Here is a 22,936-nt window from a genome sequence, read left to right as displayed (position 1 = left end):
ACCACAATCATGATTTTTTTTTTCATTGTCTTGTATTCCCCACCTAAGTGTCAACCAGGCTGTTATGTGATAATTGCACAAAAATGTGGAGAACTGTGATCTGCTGTGTGTACAAGAGAGATCCGTGCATCCAAATGAATCTGTAAATGTATTTAAAATCTGGGAAGTAATGAAAAGGGGGGTTTAGTGGCAGTGGGAATTGTATACAGTAACCCAACCATTTCCTTCTCTCAGTTTAATATGACAACATTTTCTCTTCATACCTATCTCGCTTCTTTTATAGCCTTAGTCTTTTGATTGCTGTGGCCACAGGCCCCTGTATTTAAAATACTGAACTTTCTTTCAACTATATTGTTCTGAAGCTTCTTTGCTTGTTTCTGATATGGCCATGGTCATGATAAACTATGGTCATGGTAAGGTTTTTGAATATAGTATCTGGGTTGGTTCCATATTGCTCCCCATCTTTGTTTTTTCATATGATTATGTGGGGTTTTTTAAAATATTTCCTTATTTAAGACAACATACTGTGTTATATGGTGGGGAAATTATGCAAAATTTTAAAATTATATTCATTTAATTAATGTGTTACTAGTTATGCAGATTTATTCTATACAGGAAATAATCAGCTATGTGCAAATTATGGATACCTGGCAAATGGTGTGGATTACAGAAGAAAGACTTCCATAAGAATAAAAATACTGATGTACAAAGAAAAAGATTAATGTGAACAGAGACTGGCAGTTCATTAAGAGAAATGTGCCATGTAACACAATATGAAATAATTTCACAATTGAGGTAGCATTTTAAAGAGGTGAGACTCTGTAACTTGTAATGTTGTTAGTTCTGCCCTAGACAGTTTAAAACCTTACCTTACTGCAATACAGTCATTTTGTCAAGGTAATTTTGAATAATTTATGCAGGTTTTTTTCATTCCTTCTGAAGGACGCAGAGCTGGATATATTAATATATTTATAGATGCACAGTTCATACTGATGTAAATGAAAATCATGCTTGCAGGTCTCCGTGCATTAAGATGAGAATTTCCCCTGCAGCAGTTGGCCTTCATGATAGCCAGAAGAGGTCAGGCAATGCTTGTCTTAGTAATACTCAACACTTCTCCAGTGATTTGCATTTCCAATGAGCCATACGAATGTTAACTCCACATAGCTACCCTTATATACATTACAAATAATCCAACTATAAGACTGAGAGGTCAAGCAAAATGTAGAAAGACACAAAGGTCCCAGTATTAAAAGTGGGAGATCTGGAGTCAGCAACTTTTTATCTTGGTTATGTGAGAACATTTACAACTGCTTTGCATGGGATGGAAATGCTGCTGCATGACTTTTGTGTCATATAATGGGGAGAATGGCTGGTTATATCTTCACCTTGGTAAATGTGCCCAAGTTTTCCTCCAAGGTCAGCTCAGCTTTTCCAACCTTTGGCTTTTGTGCTTTATAATAATATCAGATATTGTAGCATTTTTTTTCTGGGGTCATTGGAAATAAAGGAGAAGGAGACTTTCAGATGCCACCTTTTTTATTCACACCCACATCCATGAACATATTCATATCTTTCGTACTGCAGCAATTTTTAAGTCACTCAGATGTCAAGTTTTTCAGTTATATTTGCTGTTATGACCATATTTGCTTTCAAGGATGTTTCATTGTGGTGGTCTTTAAGTTACATAATAACTGCAGTGGTTGATTTGATTGTAAAAGCAGGTACTGAGTACAAGGCACTAGAAAGGAGAAACTTTTTCTGTGGTACATGTCATCATTGACATTAAGTTATGGGTTCTTGAAGCAAGCTGGAAACCAGATTCACATTTGAACTGTCTCTAGACCTTAGGAAAAAAATAAAGAATTTTAAAAGGAAAAGGAAAAGGAAAAAGGCAGAGGCTCATTGAAATGTACACAAAAGCCTAACAGTAATTTCTTGAAACTTTGGCAGCTGTTTGTCCATTCTGTCTTACCGTGCTCAGGATTACCAGCAGCTCTGATACACAGGTTTCAGGATGTGATACTAAATGAGTTGTGCTCACCTGTACTTAACAGTTTGCTCATACATGCAAACTACTAATAGTAAATGGTTTAAATAAAACATGGAATGTTTCACAGGTACTAATAATATGACAGTAGTATGTTGTCTGTGGTCAAAATACTATTGCTTTGCTTGCAATCTACAAGTAGTTTTTATCCAGCATTACATGGGGAAGTACCTCCACTGTCCTTGACTTAAATGAAAGAATAGTTAAAAGAATGGCTTGGTTTCAGTGCTAACAATTTTTCACTTGTTTTATTCAGTTACAATACAAGGTTCTGCAATTGTTCTGACTTGGCTTACATCTGTACATAATTGCCTAGATTTGGTCATATGGCTCCAATTTTGCTGTCCTGGCAGTGGCATTTGAGTGTTTCAGTGTCACTGCAGATTGTTACATGAGAAACATTTGCTTTTCAATACATGTTTCCAGAATCATACTGTTAAGGCCCAGCTTTAATGTTCTTCCAATGTATTTTTTTTTTAAATGAAATTGTCTGTTCTCATTTCTTTTGCTGTGACAAAATTGCATTAAGAACTGATTAGGTGGCTCTGCAGGAATACAGATGCCTGATTACTGATGCAAAGTCAAATAATAATTTAGACCTAAGCATATTGGAATGTCTCTCACATAAAACTTTTCTTCTAAGATTTGTGATTCAGCTAATTTAAGATGACATATACATTAAATGAATTTTGAGGAGCGATTCAGTTGAACAGGTGAATCTGAGACTCCTGTCATAAAACGTTGCTTTATAATATTGCTTTACAAAAGCAACAGTACTTACACAGGTTTTCACACTTGAAAACAAGGTGAAAATAACTTCAAATTTTCATGAAACCTTCAGATGTCCTGTATTTTTTTTTGTTTGGTGTATTAGCTTTGAAATAAGTGAAAATTTTTTTATCCTAAGTTTTATTAGTTTTGCACCAATGCCTGTACTCATATTTTCAGATCTTTCTGTCTCTCTGACTTAAAACAGAACGTGTGTACTACCGTGATAGCACATGCAAAACGTACTGGAGTTCTCTAGAACAGAGCGGCCATGACAGCATTTTTACCTGCTGAGGAAATACGTAAGCTGCAGAGTAGAACATATTTGTAACAATGACAGAAATCCAGCTGAGTATTTGTCTTCTCTATAAATAGTCTGTCTCGGGTACTGGAAGCAGCCTGGATTAAACTCCATGATCACTAGAGAACCGTTTGTGCCAGGCAGGGCAGCCGTGGTTCAAAAGATGAAGCTGGATAATGGAACAAAGGCAGCTGCGTCCTGCAGCCTGGAAATGTAGGCTGGGGTGACACCTTAGCTGGAAGAGCAGGCACATCAAACTTAATTGCCTTGGCTGTGCAGAACAGGGGCCAGGAGTTGGTGGCTGGTAGTTGCAGAATTTGCTGTTCATACATAAGTCAGATCTTGTACTGGAAGAATTGATGGTTTCAACACCCATGTGGTGACAGTTTTTCAGATTCACAAATTCCACTCCTGCAGAGTAATGTCAAATGGCAACGTTCTTTGATTTATAAATAAAATAGCTGTTAGATCTGCTTTCCCAAAGTACTGCTTGTAGATCTTAATGTTGTTCAGATACTTCCTTCTCCATTTAGTCCTCTTCTTGTTAAATTAACTACATAAACCAGTTCCTGGGATCGGATCTGTATGTAAATAAACTTACAGGTACTTGATTAAGGTTTTAGTAGCTGACTAGGACTTAAGGTACTGTCTTCATCAAAGTTCTCCAGGTATTTTACCTCTGGATGAGAAAATATGGATAAGCAATATTTTGGTATCCCACTGGAATAAATCACTCCAAAGAGTAATGTCCCAGCAGTCACGCCACTATTGTTACCTTTCATCAGTGTTCCAGCGCTCCGCAGATTGACTACACTGAGTTACAGACCCCATTAGTAGATGGAGAGTTCACCACCTCTGTTCACCACCACATCACCAACAAAATTACCTCAGTATAAACAACTGGGTTTAGATGTTTGAATATAAAACTCTTGGTGAAACTTAGCTTCTGTGGTTCTGTTTGGATGACCATGAATCACTACTGTAGCACCAAATTGTGCTTATTTCACAGTTCTCCAGCTGTCAGATTTAATCCAATGTCTAACTAGAAGGATTTAGATGGTACTGCTGCCCTGTATATGATGGTCTTGAATTTGGTATGTGTTCAGTCCTCTTCGCACCTGAACAAAACGGGAGGGGGGCAGTTTGTCTACATGATGATTTTCTAAAAAGATGGGTCTTGTACAGCACAGAGCAAACCAATTTATTTCTTTACCAGTGCGTCATATTTAGTCTGTCTCATGCAGTTTGTCAAGTAACTACTGCGCTTCCATCAGATGATAGGTTATCAAGGTACTAGTTGATATGCTTGGTTCATTTTTACTTGAACCCCAGATGGAGTCACCTAGAAATGTCTCTTGCAGTCCTGCTTAGTTGTACAGATGGGGATCACAAAAATTGTTAACTTTATACACAACAGCCTGTACTGCACTAAGTGCTCAATGGACTATTCCACTTCAGTGAATTGGACATCCCTAGCTCCCACTTTGTCTCCATACAACACTTTTACCATGGATCACTTTTTTTTCCTGAATTCCTTTGATTTATTAGAGGAAAATCCTGACAGAGAAACATTTTTACCTCAAAACGGTAGGAAAGAGGTCTGTTACTTTTCTTGTCTTCAGTAAGTCTATTGCTTATATGTCTCAAAAATCCACATATAACTTTTTAATTCTTATGATTATTCTCTTCTAAACTCAAATCATTGTCCAGTATTGGGCTCATTCATTCATAACTGCTTCCCAGTTTTCTCCCTTTTCTCGGGGAACATTACAGTATCCTGGGATGCATTACCTCTCATTTTCAATGAAGAATTATATTCTGCCTGTTTGTCCTTTCTAGGACTTCCTCCCTGTGCTCTGCAGATCTTCCCAATTTAAAACCATCTGTTCAACCATTGTTAACTCTTTGCTTCAAACCTAATAACTTCACCGTGGAATGAGTAATTCTGACATTTCCACTTCCAGCCTTATTAGCAAAGTGGTGTGCTCGTGCTGGGATGTTGTTAGGAGGAGAAGGTATCATCTTCGTACAGATTTTTTGTGACACAACAAACTGAGGATCATTAAGTAAAAATCTAGAATCCAGAAAGCAAGATTTAAATCAGTCAGCTGTTAAGGTATTGTGAGCACGTACATCATACCCATAATGAATCCAGGTCTTTTCAGTAATGCAGAAGTTATCTTTGATGTGGAGTCACTTGCTGTCCTTGAGTTCTGTTAGCTTTGGAGGCTGTGTGAATGTTTACAGTATAGGTGCAGATTGTTTCTTCTTTTTTTTCCTGCCCACACTGTTATTTATCTGCTTGCAGACTAGCAGAGGCAGTTTGATCATACTCATGTTGACCCAGAAGGTCATGGGAATAGGTATGTTTTTCTGGTGTTGAAAATGGAATGTATATTTCTTTCGCAGTTCCATACTGCTTTTTGATTGGAACTGGATTTTTAGTGTGTTTCTTTCTGCTAATAGGCAATGAATGAATCTGGCAGTGATGGTACATGTTCAGCATCAGTGAGCTTTTTCAAAATGTGTCAGAATTTTTAATAAGGACTTTAAATCAGGGAAATAAACAGCTTTATAGCTAGGATGGCTTTCAGTCAAAGTAATCAAAGGGATCTTTTAATATACAAGCAACAGCTGAGCTCTTCCTCATATCCCACTTTTCCACTGCCTGTGATCCTTTGGGTGGCTCAGGAGGCAGAGGGAAGAGGTAGTGACGAAAGAGATGATGCTGGAGTTGTTGAAAAAAGAACAACACTTTTCAGGATGGCTAGAATCATTTTTCTGGTAGCAGAAAAGTATTTCCATATCTCCCCTTTCTGTAACTTGTGTTTGTCAAATTGACAGTTGAGTCCCATTCACAGACCAGAATAATTATCATCTGCATTGCTCTAAGTAGTTGTCTGAAGACATACATGAGATAAGATTTGCAAGGAAAAATGATCTTTCATTAGAACAACTGATAAGGCAGGAAAAACCAGACAGGCCGAGAGGCATGCATGCCTTTTGCCTTACTTACTGCTCTGTCTCCTGAAGGCTGACTCCTGAACCCAGTATGGGAGACCAGTCATTGCTCAAGTGCATTTTGGGAATACTAATTTGGTAACCTAATTAGGCTCTCCCTGATAGTGGGTAACTTTTATAAATTAACAACATTACCATAATCTAGTGTCTGTATTAGGACCTGGACATAGGATATTGTAGATAATTTGTCTTATTTGAAAGGAATTTAACTCAGATGCTGTGATAAAGCCACATATTGGAGACAGACGGTTCAGGTAAATGGCAGAGGCACCTAAAGGCTGCAGGATGCTTTTGATTGCTGAGGACTGACTTCTGGGTTAGAGAGCTGACTGCTTTATTGAAACGGTGTCAGTGTTTCCACCCATTTTACCCTGTTGTCACTCAGGTATTCACTGAATAAATATTCTTCTGCTGGAACACAAGTAAATAGGTTAAATGAAGTTGACAGTTCATGATCCACCACAGAATACATTAACAATATTTTAATATTGTTACTGAATCATAGTTACAGTTTTGTAAGCTGTTTACCTCAAATTCTAGGTAACTGTTAAACAATACAGGAGGCTAAAAAGGAACTGTGGAAAGAATCTGAATGAAGGAAAAATGACAAAAAATGGTTTTATCTTGCTAGAGTCATTTTTCATATATCTAAATCAAAATAGCAAACAGCTCAACACATTTAAAGTGTAATGGAAAGGAAAACTACGAGCACGGTTGGTAAGCCCTTGTTTTTAGACGTGACTGGTTTCCTTATTTGTGGAGTCATATTCGCTGTGAACAAAGGCTTCCTGATTGTTGTATGAACTTGACTAGAAAGCTATCCTGTATCTAAAGAGATATCAAATATTAATATGTGTACTTGTGTACCCAAAAGTGTGGGTATTAAATAGGTCTTGAGTCTGGATATAGCTACAGCCTTTTGTAAAGGCCAAATACAATTTAAAAATTATGGTGATAAATGAGTGCAATGTGTTTTGTCAATAACTGATGCCAGCTAAAATCAGATACAACCTCAGAAGCTGACAAAAGATAAAGCCAGATGAAGCAGAGAAAATTGTGTTTACTAGGGAAGGAAATATCTTCTTACCTTTTTTGGTTATGTTTTCTTTTCTTTTAAATTCACAGCAGGAGGCAGGGGGGTCCTGAGCTATTGTTTAATGAATGAGTTAAAAGAAAGTTGTGGTATGCTGTTGTGCAAGCCTTGCAGTATGTAATGCATCAGAACAGTTCTTCTTTCAGTTTGGATAAATAATGGCCATAGAAGTAAGTGCCTGGAGATCATTAAACAGTGTCTGTTCTTCCCATAATTACACTCAAGTTCCCCAGTGGGTCTGACGCGACCTGACTCTTAATAACCGGGCCTTATGCTTGGCTTCCTTCTCTCAAAATAAGGCTGCAACAGCAGGACACGCATGACCTGTTATCTTTCAGAAGACACAGGAACCAGAGGGGAGTTCGTTGCATGTCAGGAGGACTTCCCTCCACCTTCCCAGGCAAAAAAAGTGCTCGAGCAGCAATATGTAAATGTTGGATACTCACCTGGTGATCTCTCCATTTACCTTCTGGCTTCTATGCACACTGGCCATTAAGGGTTGAAGTTTTGATGATCCCCCATAAGCTCCGTCATTTTGAAACGAGATTGTCGCTCTTCCTGTAGTGTAGCCATGGAAACAGACAGGGAACCCTTAAAGAAAGTGATCGAACATGCTGTGCTAATTAATCCTACCCTTCAGTTTTCTTTCAGTTGAAAGATGTGGTTAAATAAATTTTGCATGAGTAAGCATATTTGGATGTGCAAATGGGTATAAAATATGTAGCGAATTTTCTTTCAGAAAGATATCTGAAAAAAAAAATCAACTGGTAACTGTCATCTGTATCTGGAGCATCAAAACAAGAAGTGGAGTATCTTGTTAGTGTTTCACATATATATATATGTTTTGATACCATTCTTTTTAGACTGTAAATATATCTGAAACATGAGGCTATTTTTTCATGCCTTAAGTGTGATGAAACACATTTACATTAATTCTGAGTCTTCAAGTGAAAGTGCTCATAGTTGCCAATGGTTTATTTACACAGAGCATTGCTCAGAAAATCAAACTTTGCTCCCTCCCTTACACAAAGCAGCTCCTGCTTTCAGCTCTGCACAGGGGGAGCGACTGACTGAACAGAGGGACTGTGCCAAATTATCCTCTGCCCCATTTTAGCCTTTGTGAGTATTTCCTGGGGCTATTCACTCTTGCTTTCTCCAGTCTCCAAAGTTGTGTATGTGCCCAACTAGGAAATCAGCTGTTGTGTTTTTAACTTTCCCCATTTTGGTAAAGATCCTCTTATAACTGAGAAACCAGATGTTAAGGCTAACCTTAGAGGAGACTTTCCTGGTGTTTTAAGTGACAGCAGCAGGGACTGGGATTAGCCAAAAAGGGCCATCCTTTGAAAATCAGATGGATTTTGGCTAACCTGGAACAGATTAGGACATTTGGAAGTGGTGGGCTGAGGAAATGGGGTGGGATGTCCCAGCAGGATGGGAGGGCTGATTCTGTGGTGATCAGTCGTGCAGGAGGAGGGAAGGTGTTCTTGGGCTGGCTGTAGCACTTGCAAAATTCCATGCTGGCCAGTAAAGTGACAGAAACTGTCAGGCAAGCATGGATATTGTGTTATTTGCAGCATGATTTCTTGTATGGCAAGTTGGGTATTTATTCGTCCCTGCAGAGGAGATTTCTTGAGTGTGTGGATCAAAGACTTTATGTCACAGAGACCTGAGTTCATTTCTTGCTCCATAAGCTCTAAAGCTTTTTGACAGCTTTCCCCAAATCACATGATGTTGCTAGCTTCACAAAAATGCCTTTTCCCTGCCTGCCTGTGCATTTTCTCCTATCAAAGCTGGGGAGAAGATTGGAGAGGAAATTGTTTGCAAACAAAGTCAGTCTTTGGGAGGCTCAAACAGGTATAGAAGGATGAAGGCTTTCACCATCCAGGCTTCTCAAATCCTTCCACAATTTTTATTTAGCTTAATAATAGAAGGTCCTTATTGACAAATTTGGAGACTACTGTTTTAGTTTAGTCATGTGGGATATAGGTGCTAGGGATATAAATGTTTCTCTGGGCTGGGACTAAGAACTTACTAGTTAGTGCATTTGGTGGTTTTTGGTCTTTTAGAAGGAAAACATTGATCTGGAGGCTGAGGCACTGCGGAGTGTGTGATGTGACCTCTCCTCTGACTTTTTTGGGGCTGTGCTGCATTAGCCCACCCTGAGATGTCTGTATGAGCCAAGTGATTTGTCAAGCTGGTGGCCAAGTGCACCAGTGTAAAAAAGATGGAAGTCTGAAAACCTAAATTAGAAGTGGTTATTCATATTTGAAATGTAATTTTTTAGAAGAAATTCTGGCATAGAAGTCAAATTATTCCTCTACACTGGTCTAATTGCTATAATCAGCTGATAACACAGTCTACTGGCAAGATTTGCCATCATTACTATGGAGATGTATTCACTGAGATTAACTGTTCTTAAATAGCTTCTCCAGCATATTAAGAATAAAGGTGCAAAGGACTCTCAACTGCACTCTTGCGTGAATTCTCACGTTGCGTATTTCTGGATGTATGACTTCTCTTTCTGGTTTCTGTAAGGTGTAAGACATGACCTTCTGTTATAGCAATTTCATATAGTAATTACATTTGTTTTGTGAGAGGGAAATCAGTAGTTCCTTGTTTAGGAAGACACAAAAGAACCCAGTAGCATATTCTCCTGATTTCAATTACATTGTGCTTATCCGGTGTTCCCAGTGAAGGAGCGGAAGGCCTCAAAGCAATAACAAGGAGCGGATTATTTGGAAAAGGTGTTTGCAGGCATGTGATGGGAACAGTCACCGTAGCCCTGAAAATATTTTTCCATTTTCTGAAGGAGAGAGGTTTCTGTAGGAGAACTGTTAGAAAAATATGCTTTTTATGTCTGGCTTTAGCATAGGAGAGTCGCTCTTAAATTTTTTCCAATTTTACATGAGATTGAATATGGTTGTGTAGTAAAGTGAATAATTTAAATGACTGACAGGTTTAAAAGACAATTGTAAATCGTATAGGCCTCTCATTTGCCACAGATTTCATTGAAATGATTTCCGCATCTGAGATTGGTACACTGCCGGTATAAGTTTGTTGAGAGAGAAGAGTTTTACTCCTACCATTTTCTGATGTATTACTGCAATATTAATATTTATTTGAATGGTAATGTGTAAATGTGTCTTCTGCTTTCAGATATAAACTTGAATAAGCAGGCTGGCCTTTGCAGTGTAAACTGTGGAAGGTTTCCTTAGGCTCCCCTAAAAAAACCCCAGTCTCATCTGTGGTGCTATTTGGGAGCTTTCATTTTCTTCTTCTAAATAACACTGAAATTAAAGACTTGATGCCTAAGGACGAGCAGTTAATGGAAATGGAAATCTTTGTTTATTTGTCTTTCACTTAGCTATGCCACAATGTATCTTTGCATGTCTCCTGGGCCTGTGGTTGTTATTATAAAAAGCTTATTTTATTATTCCTTCATAATACTCACAGCTCTGTTAAAGCAGGTACTAAGTGACAGATGCTCCCATGTTCTTTCATTGAACAGCTTATTCCAATACTCAAACTAAAAAATCCACTTGCAATGTACAGTCATTTTATGTGATGTGTGCTCATATATATCTTTTTAGGATCATAACTATACAGAGAACTGGAGTTTTGTTTTGTTTGCATTAATTAATTTGTATTTACCCCACAGGTCTTGCAAGAGCTAAATCCGTTCCCAGTCATACGTATTCCAATGAGGTGGTAACCCTATGGTACAGGCCTCCAGATGTCCTTCTGGGATCAACAGAATATTCCACCTGCCTTGACATGTGGTAAGTATAGCAACACTCTACATAGCTTTAGGTCTTATTTTCTTTAGACTTGTTAAACAAATACACAGTGGGATTAGTGGTGCAAGTTAAAAAACTTACATGTAGTAATCTGTGTGGTTCACTTGGTATATCCCCAAAGGAATCTCTCCCTCTACCCCACTGGTTTGCAGCTGTTGACATACCACTGGAAGAGCCATTGGTACTTTGCAAGAGACTGCATTGCTTGGCTTTTGTCATCTTGATGTGGGGTTTTGCTTTGATGTAATACTTGCTTTGCAGAAGATAGACTTTTACCATGCCCAACTGTAGCAGGGACAAAACTAGGATTCTTGGGATGTGAGAACACAGCCTCAGTTCTTAAACTACTCTACTTGTTAGCAGTCAAGCAGTGTGTGACCCATCACTGAACAGTTTCCCTGAAGTCTGCAGATTTTATTTAGACCTGCAGGTTTCAAAGTGCATTTCACATTCAGCACCTTGCTCTTTTTTTGGTAACATTTAGTCCTGTGTTGAACGAAGAAGGTATTTGGTTTTCTGACAGTTGGAAACCAAGTTGGAGGTTCTTTGTTTATCCCTGTAGGTTTTAACGTCACAGGATATTCTGTAATTAGTAAGAGCTTCAACTGTAGAAGCAATGCATGTTGGTTAAAGAAACAGAAACGTGGGAAAAAGTACTTTTCCTTACAAAGAAAGTCTCATGCTGTGGAAGAATATTTATTTTTGTTGAATGTGTATTTGACTTTTTAAATCTATACAGCCTATTTAATTTGAAAGCAAGTTTCAGAATTATTTTTTTTTTGTAGTCTGCTGAAACACCTTTCTTTAATACAGGCAACCTAAATTTGGAATTATGATTATATATAAAGTCTAGAGGCACTGTAAGATACGGTAAAAAGGACCATATGTTTTCATACGGTGGGTGAACAATATCTGTCAAGGTAATCTTGCACCTTAGTACTGAAATTGATGACCTAGCAGGAATATTTTGTTGCCGAGGAAGGGAGCTAAACATGACTAGGTTGTACTTGGTCCTGTAGCTGAGATCAGAGAATGTGGGATGAAAAGCTGCATTTTCCTGAAAATCTCATTTAGTTTTTCCCTGCGGTGCTGTTAAGTCTTGACTCCCGGGGGCAGGAGTTAGAAGCTGCAGGATTGCTGCATTTGAAGGGGTTACAGAGTATAAATACTACTATATCTATTACTGAAGAGAGCATTTAATATAAATGAGCCTCTGGCTGCTGTAGTTTCTTGACCTGTAATGGTAGGTGAACCAGGAGACAGGAAGAGGGAGGGCGAACAAGCATGTCCAAATGTGAACGCTATGATACAGCAACTACACTAGAGTTGTACAACCAAAGACAGCATCTCCTGTATCAGCTGTCTGCTTTTCTCCAAACCATTCTCCACCTTATAGAACTAAAATAATTTTCCCCTGCATCTTAGCTTCTCATCTGTCCTAAAACAGTCCTATTTTCCCAAAGATCAGGTTCAACCTGATTGGTGTCTTCACACACTATGCGTGATCCCTGCATCCCATCTGCTTCTGATGTTTAGCAGTCACCTCTTTTCCCAGATATATCTCTGATACTCTCAGCAAGAAGCTTCACTTCTTGGGGTGAGGCAGGACAAGAAGGGTGGAAATAGCTAGGAGGTGTAAATAGTAAATAGTTCTTTCTGCTCATCATCTTATATATAGTTCTGTCTACACGTGTTCTGTTCTTGAGAGTCACACATTCTTCTGTATGTGTGTACATACGTGTCTCAATTTGTGAAGTACAGAGAAGGAGAGAATATATGGAAAATGCTGAAGAAATTTGTTCAATGCTTTAATAGAGCAAACTGCTCGGGAAATCCTCTGAAATGATTTTTTTTGTTTGTTTGAAGAGACATTAGATTTTTTTTAACATTTATGAATTTAAAAAATACTGCACTTTAAGAGGCTTTTTAATTCTTTTTTAAACTAATGAAAGGACTTTAAAACATTTTTGATTCTTACTGCAACTTTTTCCACAAAGGAAAATGTTTTACTCTATAGCTCCTGTACACAGATATTTTAACATTCCTCCCAATAAATATTTTATTTGAAAGTATAGTCAAACTACATGGTGTTACTGTGATAGAGATCAAATTAAGCCATATAGCTAATAGAAGCATTTAAAATCTATTGTAAATGCAGACTGAGCATTTCCTTGATAATCATGTTTACATTCAAACTGTATGAACAGCAGGGAAGACCAAGGAAGGACTTGAAATGCCACTTCAGCAATCCAGGTCATGTTTTTATCAGAACTTTTTAATGATGTAAGAGTTATCAAGGAGGAACACGGTAATTGCATCTTCAATGATAACAATAAATTATGTCCTTTTGTACAGGGCATTTCATATAGGTCTAAAAAAGATCCAGTTGCTGCTCACAGATAGAGGCAGTGAGATTTATTTCAAATGAAAAATGATGTCATACAGCTTTTGTACTAGATTTATGGCACTTCTGAAGTTTTGCTACCCTGTACAGGCTGGAGAACTATGAGAAGCTTAGGAAAAAAGCACGGGTAATATGTTTTCTTTCACACGGCAGGAATTTATGTAGAGGCTCGGCTAGTTCCACATCAGAAATCAGATTAGAGCAAATGTATATTGTATGTGACAGAAGAGCTTTAGGTTTTTACTTCTCCGCTTAGCTGGGCTGTCTGAGACAGCGCTTCCAGTTTGATTGGGAGAGGTGTAGTTGCAAGTTAAGGTCACTTTATGCTTATTTAGCACATCTGACAGCGAGCTCTGCTGGAGCACAGGCAGGCTCGGGGCTTTATTTATACAGTGGTTGTACATAGCTGGGCCGTAATTACATTAAAACCACTTAGTGACTTCCCAGAGTGGGAGGAAGGGAGACGCAGAGAAACCCATTTACCATCAGATTCCAAGGTAATTTGGTAATTTGTTATCAAAAGTGTGTTTGTTGCATTAGCATTTTTATGCAATTACTGGCATTATGTCCTTATGGCAGATAGTGCATGGTCTCCCGTGTCCTTATTGATGATCTACATGATGACAAAACTAGGCAGCCATTTCACTAAATATTTAAACAATGTTGAGGTAGAAACCACAGCTGTTTCATCTATTTGGGGGGGAGGGGGGTGGGCAGGGGGTAAAGACATAGGGTCTTTGCTGTAACCATGATAAATGACATTTCATGCTGGCTCCCAAGGAACGAAAAGTGTGGCTCCTACTGAGTAGAAGACCAGCTGGATGAAAAAGGAGTCCAAATATTAACCACTGGACAGTGGCTGGGAAGCAGGTGGCAGGGGCTGTAGGCTATTTTTACACTTCATTTGCTGGTGTAGGGCATTAGGATAGTAACTAAAAGCTAATGATCCACATGCAGTTTTACATTCTCCTGCATTCTTTTTTTTTAAATAGCCACTGGCAATAAAATAATATTAATGAAGACGTACGTGCATTAGTGGTGTCAGGCTGGTGATGGAAATCAATGCGCTGGGCTTTGTGATTTACTGCTGACAGCATTTGGTACAGCAGCATTGTGTGAATGTATTACACTATCCAAGACTGCATCAAAGAGCTGTGATAACCTTTGATATACCTTTTTTTTTTTTTTTCTCCCCTTGATGAGGACTTACTAGCAGCTAGGAAAATGGCTTTGCATTGCCTCTGGTGTAACTTGTCCTAATCCTTGAATTTTATAGTCCTTTGAAAGTCAATGCAAGGAAAATAAGCTTCAGTGCATAAAGGCTTTATGAATTACTAAAACCCATATACCAAGTAATACAGAAACCTAGGGAAAAAAAATCCCCAAATGAACCTATTGTATTTGTTCCTTACAGGAAGAATATGGTATTAGTAAATGAAGCAATTTAAACAGGTTATTAAATCCTTTTTGATTCTGGTATGCATGTTCTGCTACATCTGGGTTGCTTACATCAGGAAGTCACTAGGGATATTCTATTTTGAAGTGCAGCTGGCTTTACACTCTGTTTGCTAACAGCTGGCGATTTTTTGCATATCCTGTTGTTTTGCTTTTTAGAAAAAAAAGTCTTTTTCACAGTCCAGGTAACCTAAGAAGTTACGGGCTGTGATATATTTTAAATTCACTTTTAATTAACTAACGTCAGCTATGTGTAGTGCTGCAGAAGAAATCCCTTAAAACTAGGCCAGTCAAATGTTATGAAATTGCTTATTAAATCACTGTTAGTTAACTTTGTAACATCTGGATTGATATACATGATTTCAATTCTGATCTTAATTTAGGGAAAGCTGTTCGAGTGGAGGTTTTTTATCTATCCTATTGTTAGAGAAATAAATGGCATTTTCAGGAACATGCCACTTTCCACACACAGCTTGCTCCAAGTGCAGATTTGAGTGCTCACTGTAATTCCATGCATGCTTTCATGAATATCTGACCAAAGAAGACCTATGACAGTAATTAAGATATTTATTAAGTAAGACCGGATCTTGTCTTAGACACAGGTGCACCAAATTATGTTTTTTACCCAAGGGGCATTACAAGGCATCTTTATCCTATATCTGTTGTAAACAGTTTGCGGTGAAAGAAATCCGAGAGCAGGAGTCCCAGTACTCCCTGAAGAAATACAGCTTGGGGCCCGAGAGAGAAAACAGCGTAGGGTAAATTAGTTCTCTTGCCCTTGATGTTCTTCATGATTATGACTTCCACTCCAAAGAAGTGCTAATCTGTAGGATTAGAATATTAAGGTTTGGATATTGCAATATCTGTTAAGGTATTGTTAATTAAACTTCTCTCCTTGTCAGTGAGTCCTTCAAAAGTTTTGTCAGCTCAGTTCGCTTTTGATTGGAAGATTCTCATGGGGTTGAATTCAGAGAAATACTGTGCATGAGAAAACCGTCTTGGTCTGCAGCTACTGAAATGGTATTTCAGTTCTCATCAAAAAACTACTTTTATCCATTTGGAATATCAGATTTACTATCACTTTTTCACTGTTACAAATATGCTTCGTGTGTGTCAGAAAAGTACCGCATAAAGGTATCTGGATCTGGAAAAGAAAACTGGAAAGCACACGTTCATTAGGAAGGCATCTCATGGCAAAATGTTGCTCAAGTTTGGATATTATTTTCTTGAGGGTGGTTGTGAGGGGTGGGGGTTGATTTTTTACATTCTGTTTTTACAAAACAAGTGAGTCTAAAAGGTTCTTGCAGAAGGAGACCATGTACATTTTAGTCATTTATATGATATTTCTTAATGTAGAAACTGAGCACTGCTACAAAACAGAAACAAATTTCTGGAGCTTTAATTGATAGGTAGTTTAATGACAAAGGCAACAACATGAGCACTCCATGCACTTATAATTGCAATTGCTTCAAGTATGACTGTAAAGAAATACTCCCAACAATCATACTTTACTTTGACCTATCATACTCTCAACTAAATTATTTTCCCTTTATTGTACCTCTTTCTGTAGAAATTTTAATGTTGTTCTTTGTCATCATGGAAGGGAAATTTTCCTTCACTCATTACTTCTTCTGCGAGAACCGTACACTGTTTGCCTTATTGCCCTGATTCTTTGATCAAATCGAACCTCCCATCATATGTTATTTTTCACAAATTGAAGTGGAGTGGCCATGAAGGACAAATTCCAGCCAAGTTCAGCAGGTATTCTGGCAGCGTGCCAGTGCAGAATTAAATCAGATTTTGGTCAATTAAGGAGACAAAAGTCCCTTGCTTTTCATTTGTTTACATAGTTCTGTTCATAAGCAGGATCATATAAGAATGTGACTTCTTTTCTGAATAATTCAGACAAGATAAAAATCTCCGTGCACTTCCAGCACGTTGTGTATTACTAGTGGATTTTGTGGACGAGGCTCCAATACTACCTCCTGGTGGCAAATCCATAAAAAAGCAGGTAGTTGTGGGGTTTTTTTTTTTGTTTGGTTGGTTTCTGTTTGGGTTTTTTGTGGGCTTTTTTTCTTTTTTCTTTTGTTTTGTTTTTGGAGGGGTGGTTTTGTTTAAATTCTGACATATTTAACAGTGCAAACTACATGTAGTTTGGGAAACTTGAATGTAAACTCCGCTGTTCCTGTGAATCTCAGATTCTCACCAGGATTGCTGGAAGCAGTTACTTGGTTTTCATAAAAGCCTTTCCCCCTGTGAAGCCAAATCCTGCTTGCTGAAAACAGGCTTCATGACCAGATAGAAACCTTAAGTGGAGATGCAGTATAGGTCTTCACTGTGAAGAACATGCTGAATGTTATCACACTGAGCCTGCTAGAAAGCAGATGTGTTTAGGGCATGACATTTAACAGTTTAAAACATATATTGTAAGCATCTAAGCTTTCTGTAATCTTAAGTGTAAAAACTTGGTTTGCAAGCAGCTCATTTCAGATTGTGTCTGTAGTCTCTTTTATGGATCTATCAAGGAAAATTGGAATATTAACTGAAGGAAGCAACCCTAATAATTACTCTTGTGTTATGCCTCACCAAAGCTTTTATGTTTGTTGGGTTTTTATATACGGTATTTGAGTACAAATAGGCTGGAGATTCTTCTGGCCACGATAATGATCTTTGTTACACAAAGGCAGGAATGTGAATTCTTCAAACAAAAATATAAAAATCAATCTACCAGTAAACAAGTTAATTTTAAGGGAATATCCTCTTGAATTATAAAAGCTGTGCAGGAAAAAAAAAAAAAAACCCAACAACAAAAAGACAGTTTCCTGAGGCATTGAACTTCATTTTTACAGGCTCATTTACTATGTCAATTCAAATGCAAGAGTACCTCATTTAGCTGTGCTATTAACTTACTCTGTGTAGGGCTGTGTGGTGACAGACGGAGTGCCAGGAAATTAAGCAGGACAATAGAAGAGCAATATTAGATGGTATGGCCACATACGGTCTCATCAATACATCAATAGGTTTAGTCACGCTTTTTGTCATCAGAGGGTAAGCCACCCATTTCAACATTAAATGGCTGTCACTTTTACTTTGCAGGGTTATTCTGCACTCTTCCATGGAAAGATCTCCAAATGAAGTTGCAGCATTTGACTTATTTATTTAAAATCAGAAGTCCTAGAGAGTAGAAAAATACACCGAAATATATTAAGCTGATGTTCTTATGTCACAGAGTATTTCTCACATGCTGCCTGAAAATGGCATCAGATGCTGAGTGATACATATAACAGGCTTAGAGATGCATGCCCATTAAAACCACATTAATATGTTGCATTCCATAGTGCAATAAGTAATCTTTGCGTCATAGTAACTAGAGATGGGAGAGATCTGTGAGATCATCTTATCCACCCTACTGTTAATGCAAGTCTGTTCCCTGAAGAATATTCTTAAGTGTGTCAGCTTGTCTAGATTTACACGACTGTAACTGTGGAGCTTCAAGTCCATGGGGAGGCTGGGCTACAGCACAATTGTTAAGTGTCTTTCTCTAACACTCACCTTAAAATTTTTATTTCCCAAAGGCATGCTGCTATTTCTGGCTATACTATCCTAGACTTACCTACAGTACTGGGAACCATTAAAATCCTAATCAGTTCTTCTTTGTCCTTCATTTTGCATAATTTTAAATACAGAGTCGTCATGTTTTCCTTGTCCCATGTGTTTCTTTGTATCCAGGAATGATATTGTTCTCTTAATTTTTCCATACAAACTAGTAGTTCTGGTATGAAAATAATTTTTGCTTTGCTCAAAAATCTCTCTAATCTTTTTAATAGTTTGTTAGGTCTAGAAAAACCAGAATAAATTTCAAGGCCTTGTAGAGGCTTTATTTCTTTTCATGTTCAATGTCTGTGTACTTATGGTTTGTGAATCAGGGTTCCTATTTTATACTCAATTTCTAGTTGCTGTGAGCCTAAAATTCACTGATCCCCCTAAGACATCTAAAATACCATCCAGACATCTTGAAGCTTCTGTGTGTTGTTATAGTCTTCTGGGTATTTCCTATCAGTTCAGTGTCATACTTTTTTGTTGTTATTGTATCCTTAGTGTTCATTTAATCTTTTTATGGATTTATTCTTTAATGTCCTGAACACTATAAGCTTTGAAACCAAGCAAAAGCTTAATTTTCAAGAGGGGCAAAGGGAACTGCAATCCTCCAGCTCAAACCTTGGAGGTTGTTTATGTTCCTCTCCTCGATGATTTTAATAACCTTTTGACTTTTTCTATTTGTTGTTTATTTAACTCCACTACTCTCACTCTCATTTCAGCTGGAGACAAAATGCAGTACTAGGTTACACAAGAGTCCAAATACTTAATAGAATTCTTCTTTCAAGCAGGAAATTTTTCTTCAGTAGTGAATTTTTGCAGCTCTTCCTTGGTTTTTTTAGCTCATACTTGTGTCAGACCTGCTAAAAGTAGGAAATTTTGTAAATAAATTATGTGAAACTGTAAAATTTGGCAAAATCTTACTGTTGCCTTTACAGTATTTCTGTTCAAACAGCTAGCTGAAATTTGCCTGCAGACAGCGGTACATGCTCTCAACTGATACACTGCTTTAACCAAAAGCCTGTTTTTCGGTTGCAAGAATAGATCTCTAATGCTCTCTTCTTTAGTCTAAATTAAATTGTTTTATTTCACATCTCAGATAAATGGCTTCTGACTGAAATGTAGAATTTTTCTTTGCCTTAGATCCTGATACTGTTTATAAGTATTTGACGAAGATATATTGTGCCTATCTGTGCCTAATGAAGCACTAACCAGGCTAAATGATGAATGGCAGTTTAATCAATTCAGTTCATTTGGTAGCCTGCAGAAGCATATGGAACATAAATTTTAACCTCTCTTTTTGAGAGAACTCTCTTTTTGACCAGAACTGTCCTTTTCAAAGTTCTCCTCCACTTTTGAATGCCTAGGGAGAAACTTAATGTATCTATGCATTGGGATGTATAATTAGGAAATAGTGATGTATGTTTGATTTTCTTCTTCAAGAAATTTGACTATCGAGTCTCATTATCTGGGAACATAATATTATTTAATTATTCAGTAATGGTCAAAATCTTCAGAAATGAGTAAAGCATGGTTTGTGCACTGATAACCTTAGTTAAGTGGTATCTATAAGTACTCATCCCCAGCATTAATGAAAATATGCAGTCTGTTTTCATTAAGTTGTTTTATTCTAGAACCACTTCCTTGCCAATATATGCACACATATCCCTAAAATAAAATGCTGCTTTCTTAGCGCATCGTCATGATGCATAAGCATTGAAAAGGTATGTAATTACTCCATTCCAAGTCATTTACTTCTAAAACCAAAGTTAAATGAGAGGTTATTGCTCAGATATTCTGACAAAGAAACACATCTCAATTTCAGGGAGAGGTAGTATCGTAGCTAGATGTACAAATTCTTGATTCATTTTAATGTATGTTTTGGCTTATTGAATAGGCAGGCATTTGTTTTGAGTGAAGGGGTTTTTTAGTGTGGTTACTTATACAGACATGGATAAGTTGCAGAAAGTTGCAGAAAAATGTAATTGAAAAGTTAAAATATATCATCAAACTCTGCATCCTGTTTTTTTGCTTTTCAGATGCAGGAAGTTCACAGATTATGTGAAATTTGGCTTAAAGAGTCACAGAAACTTTCCTCAACTCTTTTGAGAATCCATTCTTTATGTCCTAGTTAGTATGCCTCAGATATTTTTTCCCTCTGATTTCTCAGTATTTCTGCCAGTGGTTTCAGTGAGTGGGATGAGGAGTACCTTTTGTGAGAGACCAGTGCCAGGAGCTGTAATGAGGGGGCTGTCATGGCAGGGCGAGGAGGGAGCCCGTGGCTGCTCAGCCCATTGCAGTACCTCTTAGCCAGAACTTCTGAGGGATGGGGTCAACAGCTCCCTAGAGCTATGGGCTTCAGGCTTCCCCCTTTTATGGTGGAAGAGGGAAGAAGAAAGTGCACGCAAGCCCATCCCAGAACTCATCTACATTTGGGCAGTTGCTTAGTTCAGTGTCTGTGAGCAGCCACAGGCGCTTTCCCTTTTTACTCATTTTTTCTAGCTTATTCTCCCATGCTAAGCCCTTCCAGTGAGCCTCCATCCCACAGTCCCATCCCCATTCAGCTTCTCCCAAGGGTGAGCTCTCATTGCCATTCCCACATCCTCAGAATTTATTTGGGAGCACTAGTATTGCTCTTGGCAGCTACTGTCCATATTCCTGCTACCTCCACACTTGCCTTCACACACCTGAGAAGTATTCCTGTGTATACATCGGCTTTATAAATGTACATGCTTGTCCTTCAGCCTGTCATTGATTTTAATAAATAAATAAGTACTATTCATACACTGGTTATTGATACAAAGATATTGTTGCTGGCTGTTCAACCTATAAGAGATGTTTCTAATGTTGCATACTTTTTTTTTTCTCCTCTTTTTCCCCCTCTGTAGGGGAGTGGGTTGTATCTTTGTAGAAATGATTCAAGGAGTCGCTGCTTTTCCAGGAATGAAAGACATTCAAGATCAACTTGAAAGGATATTTCTGGTGAGTTCTTTATTGCTGAAGTAATGTGCCTAAGAGAGCAAAGGATTGATATGTTCATGTATCTCTGTGTCAGGAATTAAATTACTGATAGAGCCAAAGGTCAGAGGCCTGGTCCACAAGCTAGATGCAGTTGGTATATTCTTGAAGACTATCTAATAAGTTTAGATCCTAGTTTTTTTCAATTAATATTTTTCAAATAATCTACAGAAAGGGTCTTGTACAATTGTGAGAAAAAGCTTTCCAAATGTGAGGTGATGGAGATCCAGCCAGTTTGCAATCAGTGATCAAAAATGATGAATCTGGCTGGTGCTTTATTAATATATTGCAAATAGTATAATGACAATCACATAGGGGTGTTTGTGTGTGTGTGTGTGATAGACCTATAAAGAAAAAGTAAGATAGGAAATGAGGTGAGAAACAGAATGTGAAATGAGAAATCACGCTTTACACTCAGATTCAGCAGGAGTCCTTTATTACTGCTTTTCCAGCCTGGTTGGGCCCTTCATAAGGTGTAAGCTCATAGATACTGGTGGCACATTCATGCTCAGAGTGAAAGAGGAGATAATTTATATGGAGGGTGAACCATAATGTGAATATGTTTATTTCCAGGGTTGTGTGAAGGTTTTTGTGTTTTGGTTTGTTTGTGGGTTTGTGTTGTTTTGGTTTGTTTTTTTAACTTGTTCTTTCTCCCATTGTGCTTCTGGTTTGGCAGTTCCCTTTCAAAAGGCTGAAAAAGCAGCAACTTTTCTTGACTCCCTGATAAAGGGTTTCATTTCTGATGTCTGCTGGGAGCTGTGGTGTGGTGGAGTGGGTTTTTTCAGGGAAGTCACTACTCACCCAGATACTAGCCAGAGTGGATCCCGGTACTATGGAGTGGCCACTGGGGAAAGTGCTGCAAAAGCTACTTCATCCCTCAACCTGTCAATCTCTGGTTTGCTTCAGACCACAGATTTAGAAGGGAAGCATGAGTATACCCATGCTTTTAAAGGTTATTTTTTTTTAGTAGCCATTTATTTCAAATGCAGCGGATTTATTTAGGATTCTTTTTTGGCCCATGGGGATGGAAAGAAAGTCTTTCATAACGTCTTTATAAAATATACATTCTTCATTTAGTCAATCTGGCTTGTACGAGATCTCTTTTGTTGAGACATCAGGGAATTTAGCAACTGCTTCTAGGAGTGACTCAGAAAAAAATCTCTGTAAATAAGACCTTTTCTGATTGTGATACAAAAATATCTCATTTTCTGTCTAATATTTTGCTCCTCTGCCCAATTGGCTGATACCCTGAAAATTCTGTGCTGTGGAAAAATAGCTGTGCTGCAAGTAGCAGCAGTTCTGAGCAGTTCCTGTGATGCATTTAATTGCTTCCCTTGTTCACCAGCTTGTGTATTTTAAGCTAGCAACTTCTGAGCCAGTTTCAGAGTTTTGCTTTCTTAAATTATTATGTTTCTCATTGGGATGAAATTTC

General features: G+C 37.9%; 1 protein-coding gene across 2 annotated transcripts in view; it reads left to right on the top strand.

Annotated features, from left to right (window-relative positions):
* Window positions 1-22,936, top strand: part of CDK14 (cyclin dependent kinase 14) — a gene marked incomplete at both ends in the record, with an annotated part of 247,792 nt that overhangs the window by 166,063 nt on the left and 58,793 nt on the right. For both annotated transcript variants that reach the window (XM_084260301.1, XM_084260302.1), the window contains 2 exons: window positions 10,892-11,012; window positions 21,375-21,468. In XM_084260301.1, coding sequence (XP_084116427.1) covers window positions 10,892-11,012; window positions 21,375-21,468 — 215 coding nt within the window. The remainder of the gene's footprint in view (window positions 1-10,891; window positions 11,013-21,374; window positions 21,469-22,936) is intronic.

This window comes from Gallinula chloropus (assembly GCF_964237585.1).
Source record: "Gallinula chloropus genome assembly, chromosome: 2".
NCBI lineage: Eukaryota > Metazoa > Chordata > Aves > Gruiformes > Rallidae > Gallinula > Gallinula chloropus.
Note: the sequence above shows the minus strand (reverse complement) of the source record. Positions and strands in the feature narration are given on the sequence as shown.